This window comes from Trachemys scripta, chromosome 6 (genome assembly GCF_013100865.1).
Source record: "Trachemys scripta elegans isolate TJP31775 chromosome 6, CAS_Tse_1.0, whole genome shotgun sequence".
NCBI lineage: Eukaryota > Metazoa > Chordata > Testudines > Emydidae > Trachemys > Trachemys scripta.
In genome coordinates, this window is record NC_048303.1 from 73,381,111 (window position 1) to 73,401,939 (window position 20,829).

Sequence of the window (20,829 nt, forward strand, 5' to 3'; positions counted from 1 at the left end):
TGCTCCTCCCCTGACTCTTCAGCTCTGTTTAAGAGCCAAGCTGCCCGAGCCAGCGCTACAGGCTTCTGTGCCGTCGGAGCAGAGCAGCTGGAGCCGGGGAGGAGAAGTGCCTGGCCGGCGGCCGGGGTCCAGAGGCAAGGGGGCTGCCCGAAGCCGGTAGCACTGGCTCGGGCAGCTTGGCTCTTAAACAGAGCCGAAGTCTGAGTCAGGGGAGGAGCAGAGCAGCCGCGGGGGAGGAAGTGCCCGTCCGTATTTTTCCCGGACATGTTCGGCTTTTTGGCAATTCCCCCCGGACAGGGGTTTGATTGCCGAAAAGCTGGACATGTCCGGGAAAAACCGGATGTATGGTAACCCTATCTAAACAGCACAGCTGCTGCATGGAGTTTATACTCCTGCTTACTCAGAAGGAGATTGTAACATCTCTTAATAATGAGGCCTTTGTAATTACAAAGAAAATATCTTTTTTATTAATTGATGGCAATGTTTCATGCAGATAAAAGTTAGAAAAACTTGTCTTTTTCTACAAAAGCCAAGAGAAAGAGGAAAACATCGAGGTTCAAATGTGGTTTGTGTAGATGGGATGTTATTTTCCATGAAGTTAATGAGACAGATGAGAGAGATCCATGAAACTTGGAAGTATGGGAATGAGGGCAGAACAGCTGTTCATGTTACTTGTCCTTATTTCTGTTTCTAGAGATGCTGGCCAAAATTTTCAAATATGGGAGCCTAAAATTTTGAACCTAAATCCATATTTATGCATCTAAAGAAGTGATCTAATATCTGGAGGTGTTGAGCATTGTCATCTCCAAAAGGAAGTTGGTCAGCACCTCCCAAAACCAGATCACTTCTTTAAATCCTTAAAGATTAATTTAGGAACCTAACTTTAGAAACTTAATTTTTAACATTTTGGATGTTGTCTTCTCATAATGCCTCCCTTAGAAATTTTCTTTTATTTTTCTTATTACTATTTTTAGAGAACTCAAGCCATATTGAAAGAAGCAATCATTTTTGGGCTGTAGTCCACGAAAGCTTATGCTCTAATAAATTTGTTAGTCTCTAAGGTGCCACAAGTACTCCTGTTCTTCTTTTTGCGGATACAGACTAACACGGCTGTTACTCTGAAACCTGTCATTTTTTTAAATTTGTTTTCCTGTATTTTGTGCTTCTGATAGACTGGTGTCTTTTGGTTTTTGTTATTTTGAGAATGTGGCAGGTGTAGATTTTATGCCTATGACTGATATCTTTTGACTTTGACGCTTCCAGTTAGCATTTGAAGAGACTGGTGTGTTTTATTATCTGCAATTCCAGCGACAGGCAGCAATAAAACATACAGCAGAGTTTTTCATTCATCTGTTGCCTGTCACTTCGGCCAACTGTGTGCACATTTTTCTTTGCTTTCAACAGTGATTCAGCATCAGAGCTGTTCATAATTTAAAACTACATGTTGAAATGTGGTGGTGGTACAATACTTAACATGATTTCATTTACATCTTTGCATTTAGTTACGCAGTACTTGCCTTTGTAGCTGAATCACCAAGGGTACGTCTACACTGCAATAAAAGACCCGTGGGTCAGCTGACTTGGGTTTGTGGGGCTTGGGCTGCAGGGCTAAAAATTGCTTTGTAGAGTTTCCAGCTTGGGCTGCAGACCCTGGGACCTGGCCCGAACCTGTCCACAGCAATTTTACAGCCCCACAGCCCAAGTCCCATAAGCCTGAATCAGCTGACCTGGGCCAGCTGCAGGTCTTTAATTGCTGTGTAGACGTACCTCAGGAGGGCAGTTACAAATTAATGTAATTTTCACTAAATCAGTTTTGTAGTCTTCAAAATTATAAAGAGTGCACCAGTCTCTGATAGGTCATACCTCTGATAGGGCATTCATTCCCACACCGTAGAATTGCTGAAATGACACTTGAATTGCACATCCTGTAGTGCAAAGTCATTATTTTAATATTTCAGCTGGTTTTGCTTCCAAGAAAATATGGCCTTATCATAAATACACTCACTGGAATCCTGACAAGCCATTTACATTTTCTTTTTTTCTAGGAGAAGATTGATATGTGTGTGTACCAAATTCTCAGCTGGCATAACTCCACTAAAGTCAACTGTGTTATGCCAGAAGAGAATTTGTTCCATCTATTTAATATGCCTTGTATTTTGGCTCTCTACCTTATTCATAAGAAAATGTTTTCCCTCTCTTCCCTCCTAACTCTCCACCACATTCACATTTTGTGGAACAAATCAGTCTTCATTTGTTCTTGGGTCAGAATCCTTACTCCCCACTAACATGGAGTTCATCTTGCACTCTTAGGCCAGGTCTACACTATGTATGACAGTCTGCCAGCATGCCTGTGTTGGTGAGGGGTATGAAGAGGTGATCTCTGACAGACATAGCTATGCTGGCAAAAACCCTTAGTATAGTTATAATGAGTCAACTGAGCTTATACCAGTATAGTTTATCTCACTCGGTGAGGGCTGGAATAAGTGCTTTGCTTGTATAGTAGAGTGGTATTCCTGTGCCAGGAAAGTGCTCCTAGTGTAAACCTGGCCTTAGTCACAAATGACAGGTGGCAGCAAGCAATTAGAAGTTATATAGTTTAGGCCCATTCCCCTGCTACTCTCTCTGCTGTTTATGCAACTTCCAGCGTTTCTTCTGCTTTGACAAAAGACCATCATGGAAATGAATGTTTATTCAAATTATTCTATTCCCTGAAATCCGCCCCTTCCTCCCTCCCCCCTCAAAAAAAAGAAAAAAAAAATCCTTAGTTTACCATAGTGGGGTCTTTCTCTCTTCACTGTGCCAGTCATCTTTTTCAGGACCTTCTCTCAGTAGAGGTTGGTTCCTTTCCAAGTATTGGGAGTAAGAATGAGACTGTCTGGCCCCTAACAACAGAATAGCACTTTGCAGACATTTCTTTATCCCACTCTGGGTTGCTCAGAAGTGGTTAACCTGACAAATCTTTTTGTGGGGTGCAGGGCTTTACTCAATTGATGTAATGACGCCTCCTTCCAAAATCAGATGATATGCTTGAACTGGCGATATCTGATGGGGGAGAGAGGAATGGAGATATTATCTAATAGCAGAGATAATTCATTCTATAATTACAAAGTGCAGACAGACATTTAAGTAAATAATACAGAGAGCCTGTACAAGTTAATTGCTTAAAAAGAAAGTGCCTAAAAACAACAATGTGCCTCCTGTCTTTTCCTCTGTCCTACCAATGAAAAGGAGACTTACGAGTCTTCCACTTTGGAAGCTGAGAGCCTAGACTGCTCCCAATATTTTATTGATGAAGGTTTTCCAAACCCACGAAAGGGTTTTAAAAAAAGCCCCTTCACTAGTCCGATCCTGAGTATTAAGAAAGGATCTGGGGAAACTTCCTATGCTGGAAGATGAAGAGAAGTTAGAGAAGGCACTACTGGTATATCCTACAGCATCACATAGTCTTTTAGATAACCTGGGCCTAGGCAATGGGACATCTTGGTTAAGAACCAAGTCCTTGATTCAGTGTTTGTGGGAAGCCAGTGTAGACAGCAGCGAACAAATTTAATGTTCTGAGTAGCCTGTATTGCTGAAGAGACATGATGCAGCATTCTGTACCAGAAGGAGTGTCCTAAGAGCAGAAAGCTTTGTGCCCGGGTGTATGGCATTGCTGTGATCCAACCAAGAAGTGACAAAGGCTTAAATAACTGAGGCCAGGTCGTCATCCACAAGGATGGGAAGGAGTCTCCTAGCCAACTAGAGATGACAGAAAGTATTACTTGCAGATGTTACTATGTGAGGTAATCCTTGCTTCAGGATATATAATAGAATCATCTGCAAAGAAACTGACTGCGGTGTGGAATAAGTGCAGTACTCTTGTACGTCTTGCTTGAAATAAACCCACAATACCTGTAGCTTCCAGTGTGCTCACCCAATGATTCTGAAGAAGTAAAAACACTTAAGGAAAAACTACGGTTAGCATAAGTTTGTTAGCATTCAGACTGTAGAATATTAACGAAGAAGGCTTGGAAATATATTATGTGCATCTAAGAGTATAACACAAGTGTTTATTTTGGGCATAACAAAGAAAAAATGCTGTTCCTTTAGAGGAGTGCTGGGATCTGAAAATATACTTTGTTTAAAGTTTTCAAAAATGATTCCGAAAGTAAAGCTCCTCAATTAATATTTAGATGCCTATATATTGATTTAGGAGTCTGACATTAGGCACTCCTTTTTAAAAAATCTTTCCCAGTTTGATTTTTGGTGCTGTCATAACCAGTTCCTGTGGATCCCAGAGTTGACTGCAATGAGGGAATTTCATGTTTTATTTTTGGAGGACCACATTAAAAATTAAATATACTGCCATCAAATAAGCCTTATTTTGTTTGTGTTGTCTTTAACACAAAGGAAGTTAGTTATTTTACCTTTCTCTCATACCATCACGTCAGCAAGTCAAAACAATCACCAACCCTTCCATTGTAGTTTCCAGGTCCAGAATGAATTGGGGAAGCATTTAAGCTCACGCCAAAGGATGCTTGGAACATTCATCCATAGATGCATCGATGATGCCGTCTTGAACACCTCTTAAGGTTCTAGTTCACACAGAACACCACTCTGATGCAGTCATCATTGTTTCAGTTAGACAGGGATGTGGAGCGGTGACACCCGCACTTTTTCTTGGCATACTGACATAGCACTCTAGCACTGCTCTTCCTCAGCTCAAACACAAGAAGAATTGCTGAACCACCTGTATGGTGATTTGGCCAGCAAAGTTCACCACACATGGAAAGGCAACAGGGAGAGCTATGGGCTGGTGGTGTAAGGGAGAACACAGTGGAGCAGTAATTTCCCCCTACACCTGATTGGGTTCTCTGCTCCTGGCTGTGTATGCTGGAGGTGATTGAAAAGCTGGATTAACCGCCAAATGGTTCCCCTGCCCCTGTTCCTGCACAGAGGAAAGAAGAGGAAGCCCATTTCCTCCCATTTTCATGGGGAAAGGAGAGCCATTCTTTCCTTCTAGACAATCACACAGCTACCCCTTGGCCAGAGAATGGCAGAAGGGAAAGGATAGAAAATGGGGGAAGAGGAAGAAAGAGAATCAGAGAGGAACTAAGGGAGAAATTAGAAGAGGAAAGGAGCAAAATATTGATGAGAAGGAAAACAAAGGAAAGATTGAAGGGCAGAGAGAAGATGGACAGATGAAAGAGAAAAACTAATGAAGAGGAAAAGAGGCAAAAAAAATGGTTTGAAGTGCAAGATGGAAGATGAGAATGAGAAGGAAAATTTAAAAAATGTACAAAATCAGTGTGTCAGAACAGATGCATCTTTAAGGTTAGTTCACTTTATTTATTCAAGTTTTTATATTTATTTTGTTTCACTAATGGAAAAAGGAGGGCTTATGTTCCAGGAGGAGAGAGAGAACCTTCTAGTCAACCACAAGCCTATTGGTTATGAAATCAGGTGGCGGGTTTAGTGGGTTAACCATAAAATCTATGAATTAAAGTAGATGTAATCACCAATTCACTATTGACTCTGCTCAAGCTAGTCTGGAGCTCACATGAGTCAGTTGTTCAAGTGCGGGAGACTGAAAATCCCTTCTTTCTACAAAGCATCTGTCTCTGCCACCTTTATCTTTTAAATACTCTAGTTCCACATGCAAGCTAAAAGAGCTAGGCACAACATTAGAGATGAAGGGCAGACCCCAGTGCAGACATCAAGTATTCTAATTACACTGATTAACAGAAGCAGAGAGGTAAGAGCACTGTAAATCCACTAAGGTGGTAAAGATTCTGGGATTTACTGATTTTTTTAAAATTGCTGTCTGCGCAGACTTCATTCAGAAGTGTCAAGAATGGACTTAACTAATGGAGTTCAAGTACTGGTTGAGCTCCTCCAGATTTCTGGGCACTGAAGTAAAAACAATTCCCTTGAAATATTTCTAAAGATGGCAGCAAAGCTAGCACTCTAATGGCCAGAAGATGCAATACTACGTAAAGTACTGCTTCCTGCTTTCCTTCATCTGTGAGAAGAGAGGATGGTACCATTACTGGAAGAAGTTCCTAAAATGCATCTTAATATCTTTTGTGAATTACATACATGAACCATTAGCCTGTGATGTTCATCTGCTGTGCACTGAATCACTTGGACCTGAGCTTTACTTGAGGGCTCTGATTTGATCAGAAGCCTATCATGATATATGTAGAATGTCCTTGATCCGCTTCCTCTCTAATAGAGGAAATTAATTGTTGTTTAGTTCAGCAGGATTTTAAACACATGATGAGAACACTGCACCTACATAAACTCTAGTAAAGGAATGCAAAGTTGGTGCAATTCAGAGTTTTTTGTTGAAAAAAACTGAGACCCCATTTTTATCAAAGTCCTTGACAGCCTAATCTAGAGAGTCTCCAAAAAGTCATCCAACTGTCCAAAGTGAGGAAAACAGGTGTAATGTAGATAAGTCAGATGGTCTGGAAGCAAAAGAGTACTTCTAACTACAGTGAGAGTACCCATACTCCACCCTGCTAGTTTCAGGGAATCCCATTCTGCATCATGGAGACACTAATTGGACCAGAGCAAATGTTTTTCTTATATTTGACTGCTGGAAATCTCCTAAACATTCCAAAAGTGCCCTAGTGGCACAGAAACTTGAAGTTTGTAAACAGCAAGGTCAGGTGATGTTTCTGGGGACTTGTTTAACGTGAGTGTCACAGTTGCAGGGTTAATCTGCTGCACATTTGACTCCTCTCTGGTCTCTCTAAGTACACCCCGCCCTGGTAGTAGGCCTCTTGCCTTCACCTGTTGTGGGGTGGAATCCCATGATTCTCCCACTCTCAGACCATGCCCAGGGCAACAGCACCCTGTGTATCAACCATAAATACTCAGCAGGCTTGACTGGGTTTGATGCCTGGAAGTCTTCCTTCAACTCTTTACAATAAGGGTAAATCTCATCTATGCAGGAGATGGCACTTTCTTGGGGTTTTGTTCTGAAACTGTGGAATGAACTCCCCGAGGAACTAAGGATAATCACAGATCTCACCACCACTCCAAGTGCAAGATGCACTTCTTTGATCTTGGTTTCTCTAACATGACTACCTATTAACATGTATATTAAAAAACAAGTTAACAAAATACAGAGCAAAATAAAAACACCTCCCACCTTACTAAAACAAGACACTCGACTGCACACATTTCTTCTCTTAGGGGGGGAAGGAGGGAGAGAACAAACACAGGACAATTGTTAATCACATCATTTAATGCACTACTGGAAAATGCTCAGATACTACATTGAACAGCACTGAGAATAGAATAGTTGTGGCCAACAAGAGAGTGTATCTGAAATCTGTGCAACTCACTTTCAGGGGTCTGCCTAGCTGGAATTGATTTTCATGAATTACGGTAACTGATTTGGAAAAAACTGATTTGGAAAAAACATTTATCTGAAGTTATGATGTTATTATTTATCTTGCTCATTATGTACTGAGTTTTAAGAAAAGCAAAATGCATACTGCTAAATGGGCAGAGAAATCTGGGTTGGAAATACTTGTAATCTGTTGCTTTGAAATGGGATACCTAATAAAATCAGCACAAGCATCAGAAAAATAGAATACCTCTATGCAATAAACATAATCTGATATTGGTTTCTGTACTGTTTGAAATAAACCCTGTCTGTCACTACTTCTGACAGACATAAGTGAAGATTGCTGTGTCATTGTAGAGTTGAGTATAGTAGGGCTTGAAAGAGGCAGAGTTGAGTAACTCTTTGAAAGGGCATTTCTTTAAATTTGAAGTTGTACTGGTTATTCATAAAGCCCCAAAGGAATGAACAAATGCTTGTTTTATATTCTATGTCACTTGCTCTGAAATAGTTCATTATTTTCAACAGACATTTAGATCAGTATGAAGATCATTATGAGAGTATTGCAAGATGCATACTTTTAGTATCTCTCATCAGATAGGGTTGCCAACTTTCTAATCGCACAAAACTGAACATCTCTGCCCCGTCCCTTGTCTGAGGCACCACCCCCGTTCACTCCATCCCTCCTCCCTCTGTCGCTCGCTGTCCCCCACCCTCACTCACTTTCACTGGACTGGAGGGCTCTGGCTGGGGATGTGCGCTCAAGGGTGGGGCCAGGGATGAGGGGTTTGGGGTGAAGGAGGGGACTCAGGACCGGGGTAGATGGTTGGGCTCCCAGGAAGCAGCCGCCAGGTCCCTGCAGCCCCTAAGTGCATGGGTGGCCAGAGAGGCTCCACAGGTGCCTCGTGCCCACAGGCGCTGCCCCCGCAGCTCCCATTGGTCATGTTTCCCGGCCAATGGGAGCTGCGGAGCCTGCGGCAGGGGCAGTGCGCGGAGCCTCCCTGGCTGCCCATGTGCCTAGGGGCTGCAAGGACCTGGCGCGTGCTTCCGGGAGCCATGTGGCGCTAGAGCAGGCAGGGAGCCTGCCTTAGCCCCGGGCCCCCGCTGTGTCACTGACCCAACTTTTAACAACCCAGTTGGCAGTGCCAACCGGAGCTGCCAGGATTCCTTTTCGACTGTGCATTCCAATCAAAAACCAGATGCCTGACAACCCTATTATCAGAGCAGTTTAACCACAGGAATAATTTGGAAATCCAAGAGTTCGGTGTCTGCCTCACCTGCTCAATTTGTAATGCAGAATTTAGAATTCTTACTCTAAAAGCACTTTGAGACCTATATATCTCAACTTATTCATTATTGTTGTTGTTTACATTTTTTCTAAGGATCTTGACAAAAAGGTGACAGCTGTGTCAATTGGGTTTTAAAAGGAAGGTATCTGTGCAACATTTGTGCTTTAGAAAAACAGCAAAAGTGTCAGATCTTATAGCATCTTAGTTTGGCTGTATTTCCATAGTCTGCATTACCTTGGCAAGGAGAAGCTTTGTAATTAGGAGAGACAAGTAAGTTATTTTTCAGGAAATGACAGAGATGTTCCTATGGGATTTATGAAGCATGTGTTTGAAAAAGATTGGTGAAAGTGAGTGGAAAAAAATCCTGAGTGCTGGCTCTTATATGCCAGCTACCTTTTTCATGCAGTAACAATGGTAGTTCTACAGGAGACTCCCTACTGTTTCCCGCTTAGTGAGAATTAATGTCTCTGGGATACGACAAGGAACATATATTGTTCTACCTCTTTCTCTCAAAGGCCATCTTTACAAAGATTGCCCCAGAGTCCTGTGGCTTTTGTACATAATCACTGCAGGTACCAGTCTGTTTTGTGGATGAGGAAGTTGATATTGGAAAAGAGCATGATACAAAGAATATCCATAATTATTTTATTATATTGTTGGTGTATAAGGTACTTTACAAAACACTTTTTAGACAGGTCCCTGCCTTAAAGAGATTACAGTCTAATTTGGTGTGAATACAAAATTATAGGCTGGTGTAGGAGTCTTAGATCAGTGACCTGAAAGTTAAATAAAAGAAATGGGTTTTAAGTTAAGATTTGAAGTAGAAGACACACTTGTGAATGTTTTAAATGCCAGAATATTTTAAAACATTCTTATCACAGAATTTCAGTCAGGGTAGCATTGTGATAATATGGATTTGTCAAGGGAATTTTAAAGACAACAAAGCCTTTTTGTTGGATTTAGAGTTAATGATAACAATTAATTTATTATATTGTTAGAAATAATAAGAATGTTCCTCCTGGTCAGTGTCCATTGATTGCTTCATAGAATTGGGAGCGATTTGAATACATTTATTTCCCATGAATTAACAGAACAGTTTTCTGTGATATACCTCCTTGTGTTTTGATTCTGGACCAAACAATATCATAATAAAAATATCTAATACAAATAATAAGTATATAACCCTCCCCACCCCCCCAAAAAACCCACAGCTGCTGTACCTGTGTGATTATTTATTTGTATTACTGTTGTGCCTAGGAGCCTCAGTTATGGACCAGGATCCATTGTATTGGGTGCTGTACCTATATGCAGCTACGTATATGCTAGAGCAGCCATGCAACTGCTGTTATTTATGCTTGTGATTGGCTCAGCCCCTGGTTTGCCCCAGGATCAGTTAAATGCAGTCTAGGTATAAAACCAACTCTGGTTCCACCTACACACCCTGGTCTTGCAGTGAGGCTAGCCCAACTGAACCTGAGAAAACGTGCCATTGTCTGAACATTAATGAAACACTAAACATGTGGAAATCCTATTAGTGCTTCATGGACCGTAGCTGCCATTTCAGTTGTTCTGGAATTTCTTCCATATGGCCATAACAAAGCTTTAAGGTTGAGCTGCTTGAGATCTGAATGCATTAGCTATTCCTCAGTCAAAAACTCTGTCAAGCATGCTGAGACTTTTAAAGGGATGTATTTATTTCTGTAAGTCATACATTAAATGGTATGGGTAAGCTCAGCCCTTATAGGAATATGACTTTTGTAAATTTCTCCTCAGTGCTTCTGGTTTTTGTATAACTCTCCTCATCTTGTACAAATTCTAAACCAGGATGCTACAAATCTGTCCCTCTACTGAAAGGTTGTTTGTACAAATTTATATAGTTTATAAAGTATTAAAATATATATTATACAATGCATATGAATGCATACAAACTAATTCTACTTAAAAATATTGTGCAATTTAGATATGTGTATAATACCTGTATATTTCCTCATCTTGGACAACTAAAATTTCTGTCTCGAACAGTGTATTTCCTTACACCAAAATTAAATAGAATTTGTTATGAAATAGTAACATTGTTAACGACCTGCTAACCCCTCCAATCTGTCCATGTCTCTTCCTGTTGTGTGGAAAAGGAGGTGTGTCTGGCCCAACAAGGGATAATATGTGAATAAAACTCATGTTCACTGGTACATAGTTAAGTGTGGTTTTGCATCTGGTTATCTCTGGTTCACTCGAATTGTAACAGCCAATGATTAACAATCATTTTAGCTTTTTATTAAAGATACAGGAAAAGAAAGAAAAACAGTTAACACTTCATATTTCAAATGGTTTAAGCAGGGGTGGCCAACCTGAGCCTGAGAAGGAGCCAGAATTTACCAATGTACATTGCCAAGGAGCCACAGTAATACATCAGCAGCACTCCGCCCCCGCTCCCAGTGTCTCCCGCCCACCGGCAGCCCCGGGTCAGCACCTCCCTGCACCTCCCAATCAGCTGTTTTGTGGCGTGCAGGAGGCTTGGAGGGGGAAGAGGGAGGAGCGAGGGCATCGCAGATTCAGAGGGGGGGAAAAGGGGTGGAGTGGGGGCAGGGCCTCTGGCAGAGGCAGGGGTTGAGCAGTGAGCACCCCCTGGCACATTGGAAAGTTGGCACCTGTAGCTCCAGCCCTGGAGTCGGTACATGTATAAGGAGCCGCATATTAACGTCTAAAGAGTGGCATGTGGCTCCAGAGCCACAGGTTGGCCACCCCTGGGTTTAAGTAAGATTAAGAATATACTTTATTCCCTTTCCTTTAGCTATAGACTGTTTGTATAGGGAAAAACTCTTGTTGGGCAGTTGGTATTAACTGTCCTTTTGGGGGGAAATTAAAGAAGTTAGTTGAGATGGTGTGCAGCTGTAGTTGCTGCTGTTTTGCTGTTGTAAAAGTCCAGTCCCATTTCCTTGAAGATAAAACAAGACAAACGCACACAAAATGGGACAGAAAAGAACATCAAAGATAGAAAATGGAGCTTCTGTCTCTGTTGCAATTAAAAGTCAGCACCATCACTGCTGGGGAAACATGGGTATAGTGTTTGGTCATACCGGCCTCTATGGGGCCTCTATGTCATGCTGTTTAGGGCAGTGGTTCTCAACCAGAGGTCCGGGGGCCTCAAGCAGGTTTTAGGGGGGCCTCCAAGCAAGGCCAGCATTAGACTCGCTGGGGCCCAGGACAGAAAGCCAAAGCCCCACCACATGGGACTGAAGTCCAGGTCCCTGAGCCCCGCCACCTGTGGCTGAAGCTGAAGCCTGAGCAATGTAGCTTCGTGTGGGTCCCCCGGCATACGGGGCCCCAGGCAATTGCCCTACTAGCTACCCCCTAATGCTGCCCACTAATGGCGCCCTGGCTTTTATATGTAGAAAATCAGTTATTGTGGCTCAGGTGGGCTGTAGAGCTTTTATAGCACATTGTGGGGAGGGAGGCTCAGAAATAAAATGGTTGAGAACCTCTGGTTTAGGACATTGCTTTTTGCAACCTCAGTGGTCACGGGCTCACAGCAGTGCTGCAAAGGATGCTGTCTTGTCTGGCTAAGCCAGACTGCTGTTAGAAGGCAAAAAAGAGAGAGAGGAAAGAGAAGAAATATGGCAGGGAAGGAAAAAGTCACAGGGGTGGGGTAAGTGGGTGTAAGTACAGGAACCTAAGTTTCATATTGCAAGTATTTGACGATGTCATCAGTTCCCTCTCTCTAGCCCAGTCTGGTCAGGATGCCTTTCAGGATCAAGAAGATAAAGGCCCAAAGGTGTCAAGGTAGATCCCAGGGTCCAAGAAGAGATGGAAAGGTGGAGTTTTCTCCTTCCAGTCCAGCTGTCACCCCTACCACTCTCTTTCAGTGAAACCCAGATAAACAATGTCCAAAAATGATGACAACCGTTTAGCATTAACATGAACCAATTAAAATACATTTTGATTATGTCAACTTTAAACATTTTCTCCCATTTCTGGAGAAATGTTTATCTCGTTGTCATATCAACCCATTACTTGTTACTGGGAGCCTGGAATATGTCTTATCATGGTTCTTTTAACCTATACAACCCAGTTTGTACAAGTGTATTTGTCTCAACTTTTGTAAACAATTTTATGTAAAAGGCTGAGTTGGATTTTTTTCATCTTGGACAACTTAAAGTACAGACCTCTGATCCTTGTTCCAGTCCCATTGATTTAGATGGGAGCAGTATATAGAAGGAGTTGGTGGTATTGGAAATAGTCACCTTTGTATCACCAATAAGAGGAGAGTGGTAAACACACAGTTTACTTTCACTGGTGTTGGGGGAAAGGTTGGAGGAAGAAAGGGATTTGCGTCACCTTGAATCTGATTTTCCATTCCTGTACTCAGTGCTCCTTGGTGTAAGCTAGAGCAACCTTAGGGCTATTTTAGCTTGCAATACGGCTGCAATGCTCCCTTTGTGATAACTGAGAATTTTGGCAATGCAGTGAGCTGAGAGCCAGTGGAGACGCATTCTGACAGCTCTGTGTTGTCTGAGAAACCCCATTTATGGCCACTTTATGCTGCACCAGCGGAGTGTAATGGGGCCAATGGGGAACCAAGAATTGGGCCATTATTCTATAAAAACTATAAAAGGGAAGCGGTTGGTGTCTTACTAATTTGTAACTTGTATTATTATTACATTTTTTTAAATTAATTTTAAAGAGAGGTAGTTATGTAGATGTGTCCAACTTTGTTAGGACGTCCTACAATGAGTTCTTAAAACAGCATTTAATTTAATAGATTCCAGCTCTTCCACCCCAAAATTTTGATGATGAGTTGGAGTGTCATCTTTTTTGGCAGAGATGACAATTTCAGTTGCAGAAAGATATGCATCTCGCACTCTGACTTCAGATCCAGAGCTGTTCATCCCAGTCTTTGTTTTGCACAGATTAAATTGTGTTGGACAATCACTCCTGCATTAAACTTTGTGCAAACAGCTTTGATAATGGTTGAGCAGGCTTTTGTTGTGGTACTAGAGAGAAAGGATACATTTTATTTTGTGGCAGCATTTATGGGTGGGTAGCCTTCTACCTGGTGCATTTAATAAAGGACACAGTAACATCACTGTAAACCTACTGTACTTCTTCTAGCCCTAGCCAAGACTAAATGTGGATCATTCACTGTAAGTATAATTTCTGTCTGTTGTAAGAGCAGCATTAGTTGTCTGACTCCATGATTAATTATTACATTTTTCATTCTCAGGGCATTTAGCTATATCTCACATATAAAAAAGTGATATGTCTGTTCAGAGTTATCTGTTCAACAGAATGTGAACATTCTTACATAGAAAAGTAATTTCCTTGCACTGTTACAATTTCATCCGTAATTCTTCCTTCTTTATTTTGGCACTTTCATCTTGGTGCATGAGTTTCCTCACATTGTTTTTCTGTCAGTGCCTGCAATTGCTCAGTTAAATTATTGTCAGACTTCGCTAGGAATTTTGTGTCTGTTAGGAGATTCCACCCTTCCTTTATACACAGATTTCTCTCTCTCACACATATAGATCGCTACACCCTTGTTGAAAATAGTGACACAAAACTCATCACTGTGCTAAGATTGTGAGTAGTGATCTAGTAAATGATGATGAGATAAGATTGGAACTTCTGCAACCTCAGTGAAGAAATTTAACAATCAATACTCATAAGTACAATACGTTTTTTCTGTTTTTTCAGCTTAATTCCTGCTTTATGGGGTGCTTTGCTCAAACTTTATTTTACGTTTAAGCAAAATATTTAACTTGTAGACCTTTGGGGATTGTTAAAACATTTATGGAAGCAGGATGAAAACTTTTATATACTCCTACATTTGACTGCTATAACACTAACAGAATCACAAATTACTCTACATTTTTGCAACATAGGTGCTACAATGAGTAGTTTCAGAAATGCCAGTTATGGGGAAGGGAGAAAAGTAATTTCTGAATTTATTTCATTTTAATAGATGAGAAGATGCACTGTGTGTCTTTTAGACTTTTAGGCTACTGCATTAATGAAATCAGTGCACTTGAGCTGTAACATCCACTGTATATGTTCCCATTATTAACATTTAAACCTGCATATTGGTGTAAGTAACAGATGATGTGAAGGCAGCAGATTTCATTGTAGCAGAAATGACGGCATCATCATGCACAGATACCGTTGAGGCAAATCTCTTATAGCCTCTATGAAAGCTATCAGCTACTCTGTTCTGCAACTGATGGATGCAGCCTCCTTGTTCCCAATAATTATATGCATAGTTATTAAAACGTTCCTGTTTCTTCCCTGGTGAGAAAATATGAGCTTAAAAATGAAATACCGATTCTGGGGCCCTGGAACTATTTACATAGTTCATAAACTAGTTCTGAAACATAGATCAGTTGGGGATAAAACAGATATATGCACTGAAAAAACAGTCCGCCCAGAGCTTTTCATTTCCTTTTTCTCCCCACCTTGGGTCAAAATTTGACCTCCTGTAAGAACCATTCAACCCTACTGACTTCAAAGGGAAACAGATTTACTTCACTGAAGTTTCATGTGTGTGACTGAGGGCATAACTTGACTTACATGAATTTGTAATTCTCATGAAAGTTGTCTGATGGACAGCCCTGGGGACTTGTACTACCCAGGGAGCAGCAGCTTAAACTTCCCCACCAATATGTCTCAGCCCTCACCTGGAATGTTGTTTAGTCTTCATGTTCATTCCTTCCTTAGTTTATATGTTGAGGCTGCTAACCAGCATGCCATTTGAGACAATTTTTTTGCATGTGTGTGACATAGACATGAGTCACTCCTAACTGAATGGAGACTATCCATTCATTTTATATAGATCACCACAGCAATTAAAAGGTAATGACTTTTGATCACTAACGAACTGATCAAGTTCATATTCCAGTATCCAATTTTCTCAGCCACTTAATTCTCCAGAGTTCTTCCTATCTAAAGATGATTCATTTTCTTCATATTCAAAAGTATTTTGTCTCTTGTATTTCTGGAATGCTCTCTGAAAGAAATGCTACTTTGGTGAAGTGGTGCAATTAATTGAAACTGACTTATGCGCACATTATATAGACAGGATTTCCCTCCCTGCTACTTTTCATTTTAAAAGGTACAGTGTTTATAGCTTAGAAATTAAAATGTGTTAAATTAGCAGCTAACTTTAAATTGATCTTTTAAAACCTTTCTCCATACATATCATTTCATTTACAGCTGTGAATTTGCAAAATATGCCTGCTGATGTCTTGAAGCTTTGCCAGGAGCAAATAATTTCTGGGGACAGAGTTTCTGGTAGCCAAAAAATGGGTTAAGCTCTTCAAAGTGACTTGGATGTAGTAAAACTCCTGTTATAGTGAAGTAGAATGAAATCCCAAATTGTTTCAATGGATTATAATGTACAAACTAATTCTGGTTATAATGAACATCAGTATATAGTGAAGTTGCCCTGCTAAATATTGTCTTCACTATGGATCTATCCATATTATGGCTCAAACCAAATTAAAGCCCATGTTTAACTTGGCTTCAGTAGGATTCTAACTAAATTGTTTTTTAACATGTTTGGCCAACCAGTAAGAATCATTGCATATTTGAATCATGTTTAAAAAACACGTTCTAGCAGAGTACTCACCGTACACTGAAAAATAGGTTCCAACTCCCTCCTGAATAGCTTCGTCTGATCCATGCTAACTGGCCAAACTCTGATAGAAATCATTTTATCTGGATCTGAGTGTGAACACTGTTTCCAAACTCATTTTAAAGGACAGTAGAGTAGGCCAAAATCTGGGTCCTTATGTAATATACAGTTGTTTAGTATAGCCTCTCTCCATCCTGGGGATAATTACTTCCAGTATTTCCTAAACAAAACAGAACATGTGTAAGAACTGTTGGAAACAGCAGACACCGTTCTTTACATTGCTTTTCTACTGATCTTGTCTTCCTTTAACAGACCATGTTTTCACAAGCATTTCAAAATATTTCTCATCACTTGCCCTCAGAACTTGATCCAGTGACCTGAGAATCAAGAAAATGTCATGTTAGTGGCTACTAATTAGTGGATCGAGAGAGCTTCTTTGTCTGGCCTTTCAACCTTCCACAGGCAGCAGCAAAAGCTGTCATATGTATCATGCAAAGAAAATGAGCCTTTATCACATTTTTTCCCATGGTGTAAACAGTAGAACAAGCCCAGCTGAGACTAGAGATGAATATGCAGGTTAGGAAGAAATTAACCTACAATGTACTGATTACATTTATTTCTCTTCTGTTGTAGAAGACATACGACTTCTGTCATGAGGAACATATTGTACATATGTGTGGCTGTTACCATGCAGCATTGTATGAGAGAGAGAAACAGAATCCCTGTATTTGTTCTGTATATGTTGTCACTGCCACTTTGTTTTCTTCTCCCTTCAGTCATGTGAAATAATTTCTGTCAAGGATTATTAGTGTATATTAAAAGCTAAAGATTAAGAAAAGCCCCAAAGCTTAATTGCCTTTAAATGTGTTTGCTGAACAAACTTATTAGCGGAGCATTTAGTCAGAGTCCTCATTAATCAATGTTGTACTCCAGTGTCTCCTGAGTCTTCTGGATTTTGGGGGATCAGCTACTGTAATTAAAGGAATGAAATACATCATGGTCACAAAATTAATGTGCTAGATGACTGAACGTTTTGAGTGGGTGAAATTAATCTTTTTTTAATTGATATTTTTACAGGTCTTTAAGATAGAGGTGCTGATGAGTGGAAGAAAACATTTTGTCGAAAAGAGGTATAGTGAATTTCATGCCCTCCATAAAAAGGTAAATTATCTCTCTCTCCTTTCTAGGTGTGTAACTCAGATGATATAATTTCAGTTTACCTTAGATGATGTTTGTTTCACTTCTTTTGAAGGTGTCACTGGTAATGTCCTATCTTAACTATGTGCATTTCAGGTCATCTCTCATAAAAGAGATGTCAGTATATTCCATATGTTTTGTTAAGGAAGAGGGAGGTTTCTCAGTGTTTCACGCTTTCCTTTCTTTTTGGTTCTTTTGTACGTGCCATATTGTTGTTAAACATCAGTAGAATCTTATGTCCGTGATAGATTTATTCTTGTAAAGGCATGAAATAATGCATATTTCTGTAGAAAAGGACTCTTTTGGGGCAGATAATTTGTATCTAGTCAAGCATGCTATTTGTTAACGCTAGAGAGTTAGGTGGCTAAACTCCTGTATGTTGAGTTGAACATGTGGTTCATATGTACCCACAAAGTTAGAAAAGAAAAAGACCTACTGTATCACAGTCCTTCCACTGTCCTTGTTGCAATACTGAATGTATCCAATACTAAATAGATACTAAGTTAGTTCTTTTCCAAAGGCTGAGAATAGTCATCTCATTTATATGTATGAGATAATACATTTTACTCACTAATTTCCCAACTTGAAATCTATTACTCTTTTTGAGTTGCTTAGAAGGGTGTCAAAAGGAGAATGTGATTGTCCCCCATCCAGTAGTTGGAGCTGGATGCTTCTATTTAAATGTTCTGTTCTGAAAGGCAAACTTCTTATTCCATAAGTTTCTTCTGAAACAAGAAGTCTGGAAAAGAAGCAGTTCACTGAAGGTGACAGAAAAGTGGAATGCGCCTGTTGAGCTCCTGTTTACTAGAGAGCTTTGTAGGAATAAGAATATGATTTGTTTTGTAGATTTTGCACAGTAGTTGTTATGTGCATGCATTTCTTAACCTTTTTCTCCTTGGTAGATTGTGCAACTAGCTGCCATTTAAAATTTTTCAGTTACATTTTCTTTACAATCCATATTTATCTCCCAGTATTCAATTGGGGCCTGATTTTTTGCCTTGTGCTAAGGCTGATTATACCTATCAAAATCAATCACACTACTCACTGAGGCCCCAGTCCTGCAAAAAAAATATATATATTCACAAGCTTAACTTTACATACACTAGACTGGTCCCATGCCTTACATTTGTGAGTAATGCGTTTCATAATCAGGTAGTTAATAAGGTACTGCTTAGTGTAGGTAATGGTGGCAGAATCAACTGTTGATGTGTAAGGAGTACTCTGTTAAATATAGTCGTATCTGTCCTCCAGTTCTGGTTATCTAACTTCAGTGTAACTTCTGTAGTTGCCAATTTATTCCCTGCACAATTTAGTTCCTCCCTACTTCTCTGTTTTTGACATTTTTTTCACTTACCCATTGCCCTCTTTGCTCTGCTCAAAATTTAGGAATAACTGCAGCATTTATGTCTGTGTTCTGTTCTCAACTGCTTTCTTTCACATGTCCCCATATACCAGGATCCCCTCTTGGATTTGGCATGCTGTACCTCTATCCTCTTCATAGTCTTCCTTAAAACACACTGCTTCCAGGACATCTGTAAATGATCGTCCTTTCGTCTCTCCCCAGAAGTGCTAGCAAAAGAAATAAACCTCCAAACCTGGAACTATAATAAGACTATTCTAGACTTCACTGTTAACAATTACTTGTTTTTCCTATCCCTGGTGTGCTCATTGCCTGTTTAGATTGTACTGTGAGCTCTTCAGGGCAGCAACCTTGTTTCTGTATTCATTTCCTTTATAGAGGTAAAGCACACAACATACTTTTTATAGCAAGTTCTCCTTCCTCCACCACTTTACCAAAGACTTGGTGGAAATCTTGGATCTCCTTTAACAATAATGCACTAGCTGTTTTCTCAACTAGTTTTTTCTCTTCTGTTCATAATAGAGGAATATTGATGTCTCGAAGCTGTACTAAATCAGTGCATTTGCCTTTTCTATACTAACACCAGTAGACCGTGAACCCTTTGGCAGAAAAAGCTCAGTCAATACAGATTCTGTGGATTCTACTCTTCTTAAATATCTGCCTCCCTGTTTTCCTACTTTCCATAAATAACAAAATGTTCTCACTACTCATGGAGATTTTTTATATCCCCTAACCTGAATAATTACTACAAACAGCTTTATTTTTAAATAAGATCATAAAGATCATTTAAAGCAAAACTGAAATTTCTTCCCTGACAGCTGTCCCATATTAAAGTTAACAACTTTTAAAGATAAAGCCATAAAGGCAGGCTGAAAACAAACTCCCATACCCTACAGGTTTTGCAGTTCCCTCAGGGCAGAGCCTGTTGTCGCATTGTAGCGTATGTACTCCATTTGCAATCAATTTTTGCTGTAAAGGGAATTTTTTTAAAGTGATTCCACTTGATTAGACCTGTATTTCACTGTAATGTAAACAAACTTGTGTGTCATATGGTTTTTTTTGTATAATATTGTCCACGTTTTCAGTGTGTGAATCAATTATTTTATAGTCCACTTTTTCCTTTTTCCTTTGTAAAAATAATCATTAGAGAAAAAATACATATCTAGAATCTTTAAGGTAAAGTATGAACTTCAATATTTGATGTTTGTGAAAACAAGACATCTGTGAAGGTGTCTTTTAAAGGTGTCACATGCCCCAAAGCCCTTGCTTAGATGGACTTTTCCCCAAAGGAGTTGAGCCAAGTGGAAGTAAGGGGGCTTATCAGGAATGACTATTTTCTGCTTCCCTCTTTCCTAGGGTTGCCAGGCATCTGGTTTTCGACTGGAACGCCCGGTCGAAAAGGGATCCTTGTGGCTCCAGTCAGCACTGTTGACCGGGCCACTAAAAGTCCGGTTGGTGGTGCAGCAGGGCTAAGACAGGCTCCCTGCCTGCCCCGGCTCTGCACGGCTCCCGGAAGTGGCCAGTATGTCCGGCTCCCAGGTGCAGGGGCAGCCATGGGGGCTCTGCGTGCTGCCCCCGCCCCGAGCACCAGCTCCACAGCTCCCATTGGCCAGGAGCCGTGGCCAATGGGAGCTGCAGGGGCAGTGCCTGCAGGCGTAGGCAGCACGCAGAACCCCCTGGCCGCACTGCCATCTAGAAGCTGGATGTGCCAGCTGCTTCCAGGAGCCACCTGAGATAAGCGCCACCCGGCCAGAGCCCACACCCTGAACCCTCCTCCCAGACCCAAACTCCCTCCCAGTGCCTCGGGACGGAAGCAGGGCAGGGCAAGGGTGTTCTGTTTTGTGTGATTAGAAAATTGGCAACCCTACTTTCCCCTATTGTGGGTGACTAGAAGAGGCAAGAGGAGATACTGATGAAACTACACCATACTAGCAATGTATGAGGGAAGGACTCCAGTTCCAAGTTGGAATAGGAGATTCCTTACTCAAAACGCTAATGAATGTCCATTTTTAAAAACAAAACA

The 20,829-nt window shown here is 40.7% G+C and overlaps 1 protein-coding gene across 3 annotated transcripts in view; it reads left to right on the top strand.

Annotated features, from left to right (window-relative positions):
• The window catches only part of SNX24 (sorting nexin 24), a 140,706-nt gene that overhangs the window by 54,772 nt on the left and 65,105 nt on the right, over positions 1–20,829 (top strand). For all 3 annotated transcript variants that reach the window (XM_034774139.1, XM_034774140.1, XM_034774141.1), the window contains one exon: positions 17,327–17,410. In XM_034774139.1, the coding sequence (XP_034630030.1) occupies positions 17,327–17,410 (84 nt within the window). The remainder of the gene's footprint in view (positions 1–17,326; positions 17,411–20,829) is intronic.